We start from the raw sequence: 17505 nt of genomic DNA on the forward strand, positions 1-17505 counted from the left end.
CTCGACAAAATATCTTTAGTAACAATGATTTTTACTTTTCTCTGCGCTACACAACCAATTTTAATTCATTACAATACAAGTATTCATATTTTCATTGAATACACTTGCACATCAGATTAAAACGAGCTCTTCATTTTGTTTTATACAAAATATTAACAATGCAGCTCATGTTAATGCCTATTTTATACTGAATAAAAAAAAGCAAATGTTCAACAAGTTTATTCCAGTTACGCCTTTATCAACATGCTTCAAATTCACAAATTCTGCACACATAACATTTCTATGTTAAATTAGTATATTTGAACTTCTATAAAATACCGGTTTCTACACTGTACAATACGCACTACTCTTTTCAAATAAAAACACTGCATCACTGTACAGTGCAGGAGCCACTAGGAAGGAAATCCTGAACATAGGTGGCCACTGCTTTAGTGAGGTAAGTCATGGTGCCAAAACGGCCACTGGGTGCAGTATCATACAGGAGCTGACAGATTCCGGTGGATTGATCCTTTTCTAACATACTGTCCTCAGCACCAAGATCCTTCTGTAGCATGAGAGAGAACGATTTTTTAGATTGTTAATACTATGTGGCAAGTGAAAACAGGCTGAATAAAACTTTTTCAAATACATGCAGCCACCTGGTCTTTGTAGAATATGTCATTGGCAATATGAACAATCTTCTCTACATGGATGATGCTGCCAATGCTTTGTATGTCCACATCAGCCAACATGGTAAGTACCAGGATCCCCTCCACCAGCAGCTGTCTATACTCAGGCTGAGGGACACGGTTAAGCACCCTTTCGACATGCACAGAAAACTTAATCTCACCCGGGGTCATCTAGAGAGAGAGGAATAAATACAGATTTCGAAGGATATACAGTGTGAAGAAGAGAAGTGGAGGTTACAGAGAAGATACAGTCGTGTGAAAAAGTATTTGCCCCCTTCCTGATTTTTTTTTGTTTTTTTGCATTTTTGTCATCCTTAAATGATCCAGATCATCAAAAAATATATATATATGACACAAAGAGTACCAGAGTAAATACAAAATGCAGTTTTAAAATGATGGTTTTATTTATTACACTAAATAACAATCCAAACATTTCTGGCCCTATGTGAAAAAGTAATCATTTTAGCATATGATAAATATAAAAAAACAAAATAACCAGAGGGGGCCAAATACTTTTTCACACCACTGTATACTTCTTAAGGAAAACAAGAAGAGTATAAAACATTTTTTAAAAGTTCATCTGAAGGGGCGAATTAAAGGACTCAAACCTCTCTTGTAGTTGAAGATGGCAGCACAAAGCCTTCAATGGATAGTCCATGACACTGGGGACAAAAATACAAATAAAAACATTCAACAATTCTGTGAATCTTTGAATCAAATTTTTTGTTTTTACTATAGCCTGAGAGGTGCCTTAAAGTCCATTTCTTATATTATTAATATGAATTTAATTGCAAATTCTCCTAACCTTCTGTAGAATCTTCCAGACCTTACGATAAAAACCCACAGGCACTCTGTTGAGAGCACCATCAAGCCTTCTTCTGCGTAGCCACTGGCCTTGTCGAATGTCTCGGGGCATGCCAAGACCAACTGAGCTATCAGATGCATCGATTGAAGGGATACGGTACCTCTGTAAATTGCATTTAAGCTCAGGTCAAAAAAAAAGTTTGACTGGAGAATCATGAACATATGCATTATCTGTCATTAATGTAAACTCATCATTATAATTTATGGCCAGTACACAGGAAAAGGCATGCATTACAACAACACAATAATAAGTATGCAAGAAAGCAGAATCTTACCCCCGACTCAACATGCTCAATGTCAAAGGATTGACCTGAAAACGTCTGAAAAGACACAAAAAGCAATGGAGGTGGTCAGTTTTCTAAAAGACAAAACATTTGAGATGCTACAATTCTGTTTAAATCACCCATGGAATTGCCACACACCGGCAGGCCCAGTGACCTGTAGATTTCCATTTAAACCTGATATTAAGGTGCACTGTGGATGTCCTCCCATACTATTTAAATCATAGACCATTATAACCCAGATTTACTAAATTATGTTGATTAGCATCTTAATTTTCTAGTCCTGATTTTTCCTGACCATTACACTCAGAGCTCATTAGTCACGTCACCTTACTTTGGGTTGACCAAGAGAATCTGAGATCTTCCAGCTGAAAACATTTAAACACTATTAAAACAGGCAGATTTCAAGTGACAGCAACCATACTGTATTGACACAATATTGTTCTTCTTTTTTAAGCTCATAAAGAGACAGCTCACCCAAAATTTAAAATTCTGTCTTCATTTACTTACCCTCGAGTTGTTTAAAATCTTTATACATTTCTTTGTTCTGATGAACACAGTGAAAGATATTTGGAAGAATGTCAGTAACCAAACTGATTGACTGCGATAGTAGGGAAAATAAATACTATGGCAGTCAATGAGGGATGAGATCTGATTGGTTACTGACATTCTTCCAAATATCTTTCCCTTTGTTCATCAGTATAAATAAATGTATACAGCTTTTGAACAATCTGGGGGTGAGTAAATGATGACAGAATATTCATTTTGGGGTAAACCGTCCCGTTAAGTGCTTTTGAATGTTGAGCAGTCCGAATGCATCACCTACCAACTTCATATCACTCTTCAGTTTGCTGATGCCTGCACGCTCACTCTTAGTGGCACCAACATTACCAACCTCATGGATGGAAATAACAGGAGTGACACCCGGCTCAACTGAACGCACTGAAATTCCAAAGGTGCGCAATAAGACAAATGATCACAACACAAATGCAATTTTTAAATAATTCTGGTTCCGTCACTAACCACTTCTCTGAACTCCAAATTCTTTGCCACTCAGAATGTGATGGAGAAGATTCTTCAACTCAGAGGGACTGAGTTTCATTAAACTCTCAGTGGCCTCCTCACCTGTAACACAAAGAAGGTTAAACAATTTGCTATCATAAACCATAGATGATGTCATAAAGTGTTCTGTTACACATTTGTGTAAAAACGATGTAAGATCCTAAGATGCGATATGAACTATAAGATCGATGCAGTACCTGAACAGTTTAGAGACTGGGCCAGTTCAGTAGCCATGACCTGAATGATGAGGCCGATCCTCAGTCTGAACATCTCACTGAACAAAGTGGGCTGAGTTCTGATGATCATTGCCAAGTACACCATAATTTCCTAACAGACAGAACAAACAAAATATATTAAAAGCAGAATTAATCGTATAGGTTCTAGGTTTTGTCAAAAAAGTAAGTATTAAGGAGTGTGTAACCTGTGTGAGGATGGCAATGGTGATGTTGCTCTCACTGGCTTGATCAATAAGTGAAACCAGCTGGTCCGGTGGCAAAGGCCTACAGAGAAACAATCAGATCACATATATGCTAACTGTATAGTGCAGTGTAGTCACGTGACCATGAAGTCTTACGCAGTAATGGTCTTCTCCCTCGGCTCAGGCGGTAATCCGACTGTCAAGTGCTTCTGATGAGCCAATAAATCTGAACAGGCCTACAAAAAAAAATCATGACAACGCTTGAATCATAAAGAACAAACAATACATCAAATCTTGTAAGGTGAACCGCAGAAGCTGAAGGGGCTATGCGCGTTTCTGTTTCTACGAGCCAGCTTGATGGTCTTTACCCAGTCCAGTTCCTCCACTTTCTTGCGAAGCATGCCTGAAATCATGCGGATAAGATCCCAGTAGCGCAGGTCTCCTGCCTTCTGATTAAGTTCTACCAGTAAACTCTTAACAGTGCTGCCTTTCCCATGCAACTGTGTGTCCCACTCCATTCCCCTTTGAGAAAACACATCCAATATTATACTTCACAAACTGCATGATCACGGCACCAATACAACCAGCACCCAAACTTTGAATACTAAAACTTTGAAAACTATATTAATCTCTTCCTCTTAGAAGGGAAGCCTGTAGTGTCCTACAGTGGTAAATCAATTTTCTCACAATATATAAATAGAAGTATTATGAGTGAGGGTAAAATAGTAAAGAGCTTACTTGTCTTTAAAAAGGATGAAAAGGATGTCTGCCTGGTCATGAAGGCTCTGAGTGTCTCTGAGCAACTGGACTAGACAATTGTGGTCAATGGCACCCTGATCGTCCCGTGGCAGGTTAAACACAGGGGAACCGAAGACCTCTGGACCCTACATAGATTTTAAAAAGAATACATATTTTAGGGGTCTTTGAGTCTTTTCTGTTTTTAAGATGGGAAAAATATATTGTAAAACTAATTTCAGTAGTTTATTTAAGCTCTGTGCAAGCTTTTCACATTTCACATTCTACCTGACTGGCCCTTGGTCCAGGGAAATCTTTAAGATTCAATGCAGGCTGAGGGGAGCGAAAAATCTTATTGGGAAGATACATGTGCAAATCTGAAAAACAGATATGGATACAAAACAAAAATCAAAAGAGAACAGAAAAAGTACAACATTTGCTTTGTTGGGCAGATCAAACCAGTGAATAACTGATTTTGTGTTGCTAACATACAACAATGATTTTCTTTGTATTATCAATGTGCCAAACTCCAATGTTGGTTAAAGAGCATCATATACCACATTTTTTCATATCTGTACTAGTTCAGCTCACTGTGGATTTGAAGCTCTTTGGCTTTGTTCATGAGGGACACCATCTCTCTTGTCTTAGTGGCCGCAGCCTTGAAGCGAGTTAGTCCTTTAACCTCTGCCTCGACTGGGAGACCCTGCTGAGGTGCACTTGCAGTTAACAGCTGGTCCAGGTATTGTGCTAGGTCATCTGTTTCTGAGAAACAAAGTGTTGTAAGTCAGTTTTAACACTGGAGATGAAGTGAGAGAGAGAGAGAGGTAGCTGTGGAGTTGACACTAAGTAGCAAGAAAACAGACGTTAAATCACAAGTCTTTTTGTGACATTACAATCTACAGTGCAAGTTTAAGTGCATTCCTTAGAGAAAAATTCAAGCTTGATAACCCTGACTATTCATTTCTAAAATGCTTTCATCCTCGGTCATCAATTCCATTCTACACAGGAAAGGTTTTCAAGCAAATACTTGGGTGAATCCCACAAAGGTTGTCTGAATGTCTTGGTGAAGTGTAATCGGAAATTAAGAAAATAAAAACTATTTTCTTTATTGTGATATTTTATTTAGTATAATTAAACATATTTCAGCCCCCAATTCTCCTAGCTGTAATGAGCACTGGCAATCTACTATTACAATCTAATTTTTATTACTGTAATATGACTTAAAATAATAAAAATCATAAATTAAAAGTGGTACAAAAAAATTCACCACTACTATGACGTATAAAAACCTAATGAAAATTTTATATTTTATAAATAAAATTATAAAGATTAATAACAATAGAAACATTTAATAACATTAATTAATAAAAGTATTATCATTAAAATTAATCAATTAATAGTTTTGTTACAATACAAGAATGAGAATATGAAAATAGGATTCTTTTCGTATTATAGTAATGACAATGCAAATGCTTAATGGTCATCAAAATAATGAATTATTATATACATTTCCCATTTTTTCAAAATCTAATTGTTTTGTACTTTCTTTTGTATTAAAATTAAATGTGACATATTTATGGGACTCACCCACTTGACTGAAGTGTGCAACAAGCCAATATAAAAGATTTCAAGAATCTTGAGCAACATGACACTACTTTGACATTCCAGTGTTCATTGCCAAAGATCAACACATAAATCACAATGGTCAAACATCTTGCAATGATGGTAGAGAAATGGTCTGACATGCTGATATTAACCAGGATGGTCAAGGGTCAGAAGTGTAGAATTTGCTGGAGGAAACAGTAACGCATTACAAGTTCTTAAATAAACAAACAACCAAACCCTAATAATAATAAAGTCAAAAGATTAAAAGGAATAAACTGTGGAAACATATAGATTACAATATAGCCTTGCCCTAAGAATCCAAAAATGGGAAAAGCAACAAAATATAAAAATATCACAACCAACTATAAAGAATAGAACACAGATCATACAAGGCCTAGGGCTGCATTTCACATTAACAACATCAGTGTTTGACCACTTAGACCCCAGAAAACCTTGTTGTTTCTCTTACCATCATTGAAGTTCAGGTCATGCACAGCACCTGCAAAGTAGCCGTCATCATCATCTTCACTCCAGCCCCTATTACCGGAGCGTGTCTTACCAATATCAAGGAAGCTCAAATGAGCAAAACAAGATGTGGTCAGGAACTCCGATAACTTGCCGGTCTGGATCCTACAGTAGCAAAATTGACACCATTGAGAAAGTTAGCCAAACATTACATTTTATATTGATGACATGATGTTTATGCACATTCTCATTCCCTGACCTTGCCCCTCCAAAGTAACCATCCTGTAGCTTTTTAAGTGTAGCCAGCACAGCAGGGTCCAAATCTGAGTGATCTTCATCTGAAAAGAAAATACAGAACAATATCTAAAAGCACTGTAGGCTAACATTTAAATACCTGAAATATAACTGAAATATAAAAAAATTATATAATGATACAAACAGCAGTTATACCACTGAGAGAGATCCTTAATATTATATATTTTTATGAAATAATTTGACACTGGATTAAAAAAGCCCCTGGTTTTCACTCACTCAGCATGGTCTGGGAGATAGGAAAGGTGACGGTCGGGCGGCCAGTCATCCTCCAACGAGAGGACAGGTACGACAGATCAGTTCTTAACATCTCCACTATCATCTTATTGTCCAGAGCCAGATAAAACTGCTGATGATCTATGAACTACAGCGTCGTCACACAACCAGAGAGAAGAGAAAAACCAGTAAGGTTTGATGTTTAAGAGATTGTTCACCAAAAAATGTTACTTATATCATGACCTCTTGTCATTTCAAACCGTTATGACTTTCACTTTTAAAAACAGAACAAAAAAAAGATATTTAAAAAAAAGTCAGGAACCGAACAGCAAAGGCCCACATTCACTTCTATTGTATGGACACAAACCAATGCAAGTGAATGGAGGCAAGTTAACAACATTATTCAAAATATCTTCTTATGTGTTCTGCAGAAGAAAGGAAGTCTTACAAGTTTGAAATGAAAAGCGGTTGAGTAAATGATGACAGAAACTGTATTATTGGGTGAACTATCACATTTAATCGTTCTATGGGCAATTTTACTGATGCTGGGTGACCAAGCACTTGCCCAAGCCTCTTTAAATCGCCATAAGGCTCACGCATGCCTACTTTAGCACATTATGAAGAACCTGAGGTGTGAAGGTAAAGATGGTGTTGCGGATTATGTAGAGCTTGGAGGTTCCCAGCACACCAATCCGACGATACGGTCTGCCAGTCAGTCCAAGCCTTTCATTACGCCCTTAGAGAAAGATAAAACATACACATTACAACATCTGTACATAAATACAACAGACTCCAGTATCTTTTACCGGTGGCCGCTGATGTTACACACAACTGTATCAGGATTAAAGATGCCAATGCCATCACTCATACAATATTTTTTTTTTAATCATAAACCTAGTAAAAAGTAAGCCCTCCTACCTAGCCTTGCATAAATGTGGCTGAGAACTCGAGATGGCTGCACTTTAATAGGGTGGATATCTGCCGCAGTCTCCACATCAATTCCATTCTTCAGCAGCAGGGCCTTAATGTCCTCGTTCTCAGCAAGAATGGACACTAAACCAAACAAAATAGAAACACTGTGGTGACAAATGAAACCATTGTGTGTGCCGGTAGGAATTCAATTCTAATGGTCTCAAAAAGAATGTCTGAAATATATACCTTGTACCACAACATCTGGTTTAGGGATGGTGGAGAACCTACGGTTCAATGGGTCTATCTCTCCAGGAGCCAGGAAACCCTAAAATTGAAACAAAAGATTATTCAAAATGATGATGTCTTTGGTACCAATAGTTAAAATAAGAACTATGGCTCCAAGATGATCATTAGAGCAGAAATACACTCCAATACTGCATCTAACATTTTTAATGCAAAGATATGACCTAGCTATAACCTCTTACCTCTGCTAACAGATTGCCCAGTATATAGAGGGACTGTCCCCACTTCAGAGGACACTTTTCCATTGGGATTCTCTCCACAGAGTGAGGATTAACATACTCTTCATCCACCTGAAAATAAAGAGAACAAAAAACAAACCCTAAAGCCTATACTTAAGAAAATATAATTCATTTAAAAATTCAATCTAAATTTCAATTGGAACGCACACAAATCCAGTGATGTTTTACTGATATTTATGTGAGATACTCATATATATATATTTTTTTTTTTTGTAAGAGTTTTTTTGAAGTTTTGCCTTTAATTTTACAGTTGTACAGACAGGAAGCGAAGTGGGAGAGAGAAGGGAGTGGGTTCGAGCAAGGACCACAAGACGGGATTCGAACTCGGGTCGCATGATGCGCAACCGCGCCACATGTCAGAGCACTGCCCACAAGGCTTTTGGCTGCAACTAGTCTATATATTTTTACCTTATCAGGAGGAACACTATAGAGCTCAGGCAGCAGTTGTATCCCATCTTTCTGTTTGATCATGATGCCTTCAAGAGCTTCTCTATATTCCTGCACCTGAGAGAACAGAAAATGAGAACTACAGCTCAGCCGCATCAGCAACTCAACACTCCATACAGTATATATACAGTATCAAACATATTGCAGTTTTTATTCAAAAATCTTGCTGCCCCACCATAGGACACATAGTAAACTACCCACATGTGCACTCACAACTGTTAGTTTGCACTATGTATGTAATAAATACATTTGATAAAACAACTGTCAGTGTAGCAATAAAGGAGGATACTAGTGTTTACACTCAATGCTTTGAATTCTAGTAATCTCACCGTCTCGTCATTTTAAACATGTATGACTTTCTTCCGCAGAACACAAAAGAAGTGAATGGGTGCCGGTTAGCAATATTCTTCAAAATATCCTTTTTGTTCTGCACAAGATAGAAAGTCATAGACCTCATGACAAGAGCGCGCATAAATGATGATAGTGTGATAGTTGAGTGAACAATTACTTTAATCATATTTGAGCAAGAGATCTGAAAATTTGACATCATCTAACCTGCTCTGGACTGTTGATGAAGATGCCATCTAAGATCAGGTAGGTCCAGAAAAGTGGCCACTCACATTCAATGTTTTCGAAAAGCTTTAACTCAGCAGATTCATAGTACAGTCTGCTGGGGTCCTATAAAAGAAAAGAAAAATGTTAATAAATAATTAGAGACACAACAGTAACAGCCTCATATTTATGCATTGACAATATTGTTTTGGCCGTGACACTTTACAATAAGGTGCTATTTGTTAACAATTAGTTAATGCATTAGCTTACTTGAACTAACAATGAACAATACGTTAAAAGCTTTTATTAATATTAATTCATGTTAATTTCACCATTTACTAAAACATTATTACAAATCAAAATCACATCAAAAGTTGTCACTGTTGACATTAGTTTTTGCACCATGAACTAACATTGACAAGGATTAATAATTGCTGAAAAACTAAATTGTTCATTGTTAGCTTCTGCATTAAATAATATCACCTTATTGTAGTGTTAGAGTTTTGGCTTTTACAAAGATGACTAAAGATCAACAGAAGTGTTATTTGTATAGTCAGTAAATTGAAATATGGCCTGCTTTGTCCATGCACACTAGATTTACTGACCTCTTTAGGAGTTTTGTGGCCATCTCTAAGAAAACGGCAACAGCCGTATCTTCCCTACAAAGAACAAAGAAGCAAAAGCAACAATAAGTCATTTTGGAAATTTGGAGGGACAACCAGACCAACTGATGTTCTTCATGTTAAGAATAAAGATATAACCTGCAGCTTGGAGATGATTTCCTCCTTAGTGATGTTGACTAATTCCATGTCCTCCACAGCAAAGGCTGGATATGAAATGATGGACAACAGCCCAGCATCCACCTCTTTAGATGTTGAGGCTCTGGGTAACATGGAGCTCAGGGTGGACTGAAATGATTAGTTGAGACACAATAGTAATGCTCTTTTTATAAAAAAAGCTGATGTTTAAAGCATAAGAAAATTTGGGCCACTAGTCTTACCTGACAGTGCTGGATATCATCTGGTAAGGTATGAACAACAGAGCAAGGGCCCCCTTTGGCTCCAAATAAATTCAAGTCATCTAGCGCTTCAAGTGCCGCCTGCAGTTATAAAGGGTTCGTTCAGGAGGTCTTATTTTGTTCCAGTTAGAATCTTTATTCATAAGCCACAAAGCAAATCCTTATTCAGCGTTGACCTAAATCATGGCTTTAACACTGAACCAAAAGGGAAGTGACCACCATGGCTAGAATTAAAATGAGGTAAAGGGCTAGCTTTCTCCCCAACAGTCATAAATTCTCTGTAAAAGAACAGTCAATGTGTTACTTTCTGAACAAACTGTTGAAAGAGGAACAAGTATAAGGGACTAAAATTGGCAGGAAAAGTGGGGAAGGAGCACTTATACCCCACTGAGCGAGGCCCCACTGAGATTACATTAGGTCACGTTCATCAGAGACATTTAAAGCGTGTGCACATGAGTCTACAACGTCCAACTCCTGCGAATTCTCAGCTGGCAAGGATTGGTGACATTATGTGAAATGTGAATGAGCAAGTTGAAAATGGGGAACAGCTGACACACACAATGAGATTTGATTTGTAATCCATTCATTTTTTGCAGGACCCACTTTCGCCATTCCGATGGAGCTTGCGTTTAGCTCGGGAATCCCCTGATTGGTTTTGTCTCCTCTCTCCCACATCCCAAAATCCTAAACCATCAGAGGACATATCATCAGGTACAGAGATAAAGCAATTCTTTTATAACAATCACAGATCCAAGCGAATCACATTATGTTAAGGACGAATAACATATATAGACCCTTTTTGTAGATTTTGTAGGACTTACAGCCACTTTATATGCAGACTCAATGTAAAACATCAGATTTTGTACCACATCCACCTCGTCCTGAGTGTACACAATGTGCAGCCCTAAAATAAAGGAACACATATGGGTGAATGGGATATATTCTACTGACGATCAAACTCACAACAAGACTTAAACACTGGTCAATAAGACATGGTGACTTCATGAGATATATAGTATAAAACTGAAAATGTGAATCTATGATCATTTTCACCACATGTTTGAAAAAACATAAGGGTGAGCAACTGATGACTTTTTAGATAAACAAGTCCTTTAAGAGTCTCACATGCCACGCTGTACCTGAGGCGGTCATCTGTGCCAGGAAAAGGAGGAAGAGTGAAGTTGCATCGAGCTGAAGATGCCCCCACTCTTGGTCACCCACCACGGTGGCACAGGTGTGAGTGTTGTACTTGGCATGGAGGCAGTCCAAACAGCTCTTGCTGTATTTAAACTTCTCCACCTTGTCCAGCTGATTGCATGAGAGGACAAGAGAGCACTTCAGATAATACTAGTGGTCTGTCTTCTGCTAACTTAATCCACACTGAGGCTGTTGTTGTTAAACATAGTTTGGCATTGACAGGTTAAGATGTTTATGTAGACCTGTTTGTACGCATACATGTTGGATCAAAAATAAAAAGCATTGTTGATCAGCTGTATTTTTTTACCGTATCGGTTTATGTGTTAACTGTGCAGTGTGGTGAGCGAAGTGGCAATACCTGGTGCATGATGCACTGAAGCAGTCCCCTCATTAACTTCACTACACTCTGAGGGACCATAAAAACAGAGAATAGATCAGGACCCACAGTCTACAAAAACAACACATGGTTGGAACACAAGCTCAACTCTGACCTTTTCTGCTCCTAGTTTCATAGCACAGGAAAGAGTAACATGACACGTGTGCGCTCTCACTAAAGATGACATTTACACTCGGGTGACGCATACACAGTAATGCTTTAAACGATAGCTGACATTTCTCCACAATAACATACACTAAACTTATGTAAAACAAGGCACAACTTAAACTCTCATTGTGAATATTCTGCTTCTAATATAAAATTTAATTGTATATCTTTAAATGTTCTGGCTAGCTGAACATGTTTGGTCTGCGTATGAGTTTGTTGGTTCCTTGATTTCTTTCTATACAGGTTGTTTAAGAAAACCTCTCAAAAGCTTATAGACCTAATAAAAGCAAAAACTGTGAGTGACCTGTGACCTCGGACCTCTGAGTCAGCCGGTAAAGCAATAAAAGCACATTCTAAAATACTATTGAATCCTACCTGTTCAAGCTCATAGGCTTTAGCTTTATCTTCATCACGGTCTGCATTCTTCCTGTAAGCCAAACTAAGTGCCCAGACAGATAGGATGCTGTACACATTGTCCCTGACCCAGGCATCAGGCTGTTCTTTGCTCGCTGGTAACAGACCTGTCACTGGATCCTACATGTTACAAATACAGTTAGTTGCAGTTATATGATCAATCTGTCCTGCAAGTGTTTCAGTTAAACCTCAAGTTTGCCCTGTACGTAACCAATATGCATCAGCATGACTTTTTGCTAAATGTACACTATTGTTCATAAGTTTAGGTCACAAGCTATATATATATATATATATATATATGTGTGTGTTTTTCTGCCTTTTAGAAAATAGTAATTCATCAAAACTATGGAATAACAGAAATGTAACTATGTGAATTATGTTGTGACTAAAAGATAAATCCAAACTATGGTAAAGTCACCAATGTACTTTTGCTATTTTTCAAGCCAGTTTCTTGATGTCTCACCATTAGATGCTTTTTGGACAGTATTGCAGGAGTTCCCATCTACTCAAGGGTTTTTGGATGCTTTTTCTTCATTATTTGGTATTAAGTCATTCCACATTTAAACTTTTGAGACCATGACTAAACCATTGAACTGTAATGTATATGCCTGTACTATACATACACAATTTGTTTCGCAAACACTAAATTCCAATACTTTTTAAGTAATTCATGGCATCAAATCGTCACACGTTTAGTTTGCATGTTTTTACCAAACTGTTTTAAATTGTGAAAGCCTATAGAAATGAAAACACTCACTTGGTGACGCAGAATAGTCTGCTGAACTATCCGCGCGTAGTTGTCAAGTTTAACTCCAGAGTTGCTGCGACTCCTCATTTTAGTTCCTAGCAAGTTTGTTAAAGACGTTTATGGTTTAAGAACAGCCAACATCCTTTGAAATAAACACACGCGTTACATTGCTGGACAAAATAGGGTCAAGCTATTGCAATTTGACGCAAAGTTGCCAAACGATAGCATGGCGCCGTTAAGTAGAGACAAGCACGAGCTGCATGACAAAACGCTGGATCACTGCATAAATGCTGCTGGCGTCAAAGTTTTTCAAGAACACTTTTAAAACCCGAAAAGACTGAATTGCGCACGAATAGCGAACATGAACGAACCTGAAATCCGGAAGGAAAGTAAATTTCTCGTTCACTGCACACTGTTACGACTATACTAACTGAAGTCAGTCCGGCTGGGAGGAACTTCCCACTTTTCAAAATAACATCACCGTGAAAATAACTTGAGCAAATGAAAATGTTAAATATTGATTCCATTTAAAGAGAAAGTGTTTGTGGGGGTAATATAAACACACATGCTTTTGATTCATTGATTATTCATTGCGCGAAAATAGAGGGGACGTCACGATCCTGACGTCACGAAGGATATGTGCACATATGCTGGAATAAATCAGTGTAGTATGTCTAAAGAAAGGATGGGATGAGTAAATGATTAAAAAATAATTTTTGGGTGAACTATTTTTTAAGCTACTGTGGCTTCGAGGATGTGGAGATTTATTGACGGCAAGTTCAAATATTGCAGACATTCGTACATGGTGTCGTTTCATGGGCCATAGGTCCACATAATGGCAGCAAAGTCAAATCAGTGCAATTTAAATAGGCCTTACCTATTAAAATGTTTAAAAATATAACAATGTGTGGTAAAAGTAACCTTGAACCATTCCGTGACTATCTTGTTTACTGCAGAGACAGAACATAATGCTTTAATGATAAAATATGCCCTTATAATCAGGGGACTTAAATAATGTCAATGATATACAACGTTAAATCAGAAACATGCGAAAACAAGTAATCCCTCCATCAAACTAGGATTCAGATACAGATAGAACTGCACACAATGACCAGTAAGTCACAAATTTGTACTCCACAAGTTTGGCTGTCCTCTTTAAAGATTGAAAACATAGGAGTCTGCTAAAATTGCTGGCAGTGATGTGTAATGTGTAAGTATACATGGGTTTCATAAATTAAATTCTTCAGGAGAAGAATTATTCTTCATAAACTTTTTCAGGAGAATCTTTTATTTTAAAACCCTAACATATCGTTTAGATTATACAATATATATTTATTCTAGAGTTACAGTAGATTAGTATGCAAAACAAGACATGTAAATCTTATAAATCAATACTATTTAGAAAATTAGCTTCATATAAACTGTTGAGACATACAAAATAAAATAGGAATAAATAAGTAATCAAATTATTGAAAAAGATGGTTGAAAATCCATGTCTAGATCAATGAGATGAGGTGACTGTCAAAGCAATAAAACATTCGTACAGTATATAACAACATAAATAGCTACATGTCTGGACATTACATTATATTAAATACTACCACTGTAAGCACACATAGATAAAGGGGAAAGGATCAAGAAATAGTTAATATGTAGGCACAATCAATAAGGGCAACCTTTGCGCTTTCTCTGCCCCTCTTTTCTCTGGACTAACTTTAGTTCAACGACATTTCTGAGGAGCTACGGCACTTTTTGCATTACATTTGTCTACTCAATATATAGCTTCCATGTAACATGATATAAGACTATGGACCAGGATGGGGCTAAATTTAGTCCTGAGTTTTCAGTACTATAGGGTCGACAATCCAAGATAGAGCTTAATTTGGAAACTGGCCCAAGGTTACATTCTACATTACTTACATCCTAGCTTACTCACTTCCTAGCACAACCTGAAATCTGTGTGATACATGTATTATAACATCTTTACTCCATTTGAAAAAATAACATGCAAATATAACTACTAATACTTCCAGTAAAGCAATACCACTACAGATGTTATGAGGTTATGTCGATTTTTCTTTGCACTTTCAAGAGGGCCAACATTTTATGATAAGCACAATTTTCCACAATTCTGGAAATGGCTTCAGAACATTACCTATTGCCTCCTTTGTGGTGTTAGAAAACTCTATAGCTAACTGAAGATTAACTGCACTGCACATTCATTTGGCCCCAGTTGCTTAAAGAATCAACTGCTTGTCATCTGATTCTGTTTGGTAGCCTACATGCATTATGGTGAAGAGCGTCAGATCAGAGGAGGGAGTCTTCATTTTAGGAATTTATCGGCTGGCTGTAGGAACAGTGGCCTTTCCTGTAAACAAAGTAAAACATGGTCTGAAATTAATTCTGATACTTTCTATTGCATTTCTTAAAGTAAAGTAAAAAATCACTTAAAGTAGCAACAGGTCAATATGAAACTGCAAGCATCATAAAATTGTTAATTTGAAGGATCTGTCAATTCACCGGCACATTCCCGTTGAGCACTCAAAGTTGTTCTGGCAGTAAGCTGCATGTGGTTTAGTTCCCATGATCCTCCATAATGGGGTCATTCGAGCTGTTCTCTTAAGTGACCTTTGAACATCTTTTTCAGATGTTGCTGGTTTGTCCGTTTTGTCAGGCACAGGACTGCAGAGCACCTGAAACACCATACATTTACACATCATAAATAAATGTGCCTTTAATAAAACGTTTAAAATATATCAGCCATTGTGCATACTGTACATAATAAATGTCAAGTCAAGTAATTTCGAACAAACCAACATGGTATTTATATTTCTATTAAACTTAAATAATAAAGAAAATCTTGCAATAATACCTACTGTCTTTGTTTTATTTCATTTATTCATCTATTATATTTATTAATATAATGTAAGCTGCTTTGAATCAATGGAATTAAAATAAAATATTAATAAAAATAAAATATTAAACAGAACAAATGAAGAGATTGGTTTCAAAATGAGATAACTCTGTTTAAAAAATCATGTTTTTTTGTGCATTCCAATCAATTGTTTTGATTTAAGCCATAATAACAAAAAACAGATAACTAACACTTTAAAACACAATAAAACATGATTACATAATAAAAAACATTATTTTTTAATTTTATTGTTTTTGTGTAATCTCATTTTGGAACCAAACTCTTCAAATAATTGGCTAACACAATACAAGTTTTAATATAGTAATAAATTCTATAAATTCTAAATTCTTAAAAAAACACGGTAATAACTTTCAGACAATGTAGAAGTTCCTTTTATCATTTTAAACAATAGGCCTTTTTAAAAACGAAGCATTCAACTTAAATAACTAAGGAAGATAATAGCAGAAATATTATCAAACCGACAGAATGATATTGTGTTAAATTAACCTTTTAAAGAGCTGTGAGCATATTCAATTATAAAGCTACTGTAGAGAAGAAAAGCAGAAAAAGTAGAATCAGAAAATTGACAATAATCATAATTACCTGCTGGACAAGCACTAGTAACACCAACCACCAGGCTAGAACTGTCCATCTGTTAAAGATAATCTGATCCTGCATGATGAAGTTTCAACAAAACCTGTCAAGATCTGTTTCAGTGAGCTCAGAGAAACACTAACTACAGACGATTTGCTTCCTTATATACTCTCCGGCCAGCATAATAAACACCTAATGCCTCTCCCTCACATCTCTCACTTGCTATCCCTTTCTAACTCTATCGCTCTGCTTTTTCATAAGCAGATTTGACACATGTTTTTGGCTGGACAAAGCTGTCCTCTGAGACTCAGAGTGCAGCTGCGTGTGAGGAGCGAGGGATGAGAAGAATGGGGATAAGATATAGACCAGTCATATTCTGCACATGTGCTTATCAGCATTTTAAGGTACACTGATGGAAGAGAGTTCTAAGTTCAGTTGGTTATCAGTGTGGAAAATGACTTTTTATAAATCAAATCCTGTCGATTTTAAACCCAAAATCCCAAATAATAAATATAACATGCTACACAATTAGGGTGAATTATTTTTAACCATGCAATTAATTGCATGCATATGAATCTTGATGTTATCAGTCTAATTTGACTATGTTTCTGCACATTTCAGGTCATTCAATTATTGTAAAGCTGTTCACAAGACATTTGAAAGCAATTATATCAAGTATGGTTTACTTTTCTTAAGCCCTTAGCGAGAAAGCCAAAGGTGACTGATGCAAGTAAATGTTTTTGAGCTTTGTTTCTTAAAGTTTATATTATGGAGTTGTTTTCATTTTATCACGTAACCAACCACAATCCTTGAAAAAGAACAATGACTGATTAAAGAACCTATGTGTTAAAGAATAACATACTGGACAAAAACGCAGCAAAACAAGTGTTGAGTGGCAGCAAGACAGATATGAGTCGGGTCACAGATCGCTCCAGCTCATCACAAAGGTTCCAAACTGACTCATGGTGTTTACTGGATATTATGTTGCTTATCGTCT

General features: G+C 36.8%; 2 protein-coding genes across 7 annotated transcripts; both read right to left on the reverse strand.

Annotated features, from left to right (window-relative positions):
• Positions 1-204: 204 nt before the first annotated feature.
• Positions 205-13591, reverse strand: phka1a (phosphorylase kinase, alpha 1a (muscle)). 6 transcript variants are annotated; one of them, XM_056749449.1, is made up of 34 exons: positions 13372-13589; positions 13010-13095; positions 12214-12372; positions 11653-11742; positions 11237-11405; positions 10919-11001; positions 10701-10781; positions 10080-10178; positions 9841-9987; positions 9685-9738; positions 9083-9205; positions 8489-8584; positions 8024-8131; positions 7785-7863; positions 7545-7679; positions 7253-7362; positions 6630-6774; positions 6358-6436; positions 6103-6263; positions 4620-4790; positions 4317-4405; positions 4032-4177; positions 3662-3815; positions 3450-3529; positions 3297-3375; positions 3073-3202; positions 2837-2938; positions 2640-2755; positions 2143-2181; positions 1808-1852; positions 1474-1635; positions 1277-1330; positions 639-839; positions 205-544 (listed from the first exon to the last, which is right to left on the reverse strand). In XM_056749449.1, the coding sequence occupies exons 2-34, from the start codon at positions 13085-13087 to the stop codon at positions 371-373; spliced, it is 3738 nt and encodes a 1245-aa protein (XP_056605427.1). In that variant the 5' UTR covers positions 13088-13095; positions 13372-13589; the 3' UTR covers positions 205-370. The 6 variants fall into 6 exon arrangements, with proteins under 6 accessions (XP_056605427.1, XP_056605426.1, XP_056605430.1 ...); XM_056749448.1 differs by having other exon boundaries at positions 13010-13142; XM_056749452.1 differs by having other exon boundaries at positions 11653-11700; positions 13010-13589.
• A 688-nt stretch (positions 13592-14279) lies between these two features.
• On the reverse strand, positions 14280-16691 carry leap2 (liver-expressed antimicrobial peptide 2). The gene is made up of 3 exons (XM_056751667.1): positions 16518-16691; positions 15521-15693; positions 14280-15368 (listed from the first exon to the last, which is right to left on the reverse strand). Exons 1-3 carry the CDS (start codon positions 16590-16592, stop codon positions 15329-15331), a joined length of 288 nt encoding a protein of 95 aa, XP_056607645.1. The 5' UTR covers positions 16593-16691; the 3' UTR covers positions 14280-15328.
• Positions 16692-17505: the final 814 nt, after the last annotated feature.

Source organism: Triplophysa dalaica, chromosome 1, assembly GCF_015846415.1.
Source record: "Triplophysa dalaica isolate WHDGS20190420 chromosome 1, ASM1584641v1, whole genome shotgun sequence".
In the NCBI taxonomy this organism is placed as follows: domain Eukaryota; kingdom Metazoa; phylum Chordata; class Actinopteri; order Cypriniformes; family Nemacheilidae; genus Triplophysa; species Triplophysa dalaica.

What these genes read in the sequence shown, in the direction of transcription:
- phka1a (XM_056749449.1), bottom strand. Translation starts at nt 13,087, where the DNA reads ATGAGGAGTCGCAGCAACTCTGGAGTTAAACTTGACAACTACGCGCGG. An exon ending in CCATTGCCATCCTCACACAG is followed by an intron (nt 3,203 to 3,296) that starts GTTACACACTCC and finishes TCTGTCTGTTAG; the next exon opens with GAAATTATGGTGTACTTGGC. An exon ending in TTGAGCATGTTGAGTCGGGG is followed by an intron (nt 1,636 to 1,807) that starts GTAAGATTCTGC and finishes TGCAATTTACAG; the next exon opens with AGGTACCGTATCCCTTCAAT.
- leap2 (XM_056751667.1), bottom strand. Translation starts at nt 16,592, where the DNA reads ATGCAGGATCAGATTATCTTTAACAGATGGACAGTTCTAGCCTGGTGG. An exon ending in TACTAGTGCTTGTCCAGCAG is followed by an intron (nt 15,694 to 16,517) that starts GTAATTATGATT and finishes ATGGTGTTTCAG; the next exon opens with GTGCTCTGCAGTCCTGTGCC. An exon ending in TGCTCAACGGGAATGTGCCG is followed by an intron (nt 15,369 to 15,520) that starts GTGAATTGACAG and finishes CTTTGTTTACAG; the next exon opens with GAAAGGCCACTGTTCCTACA.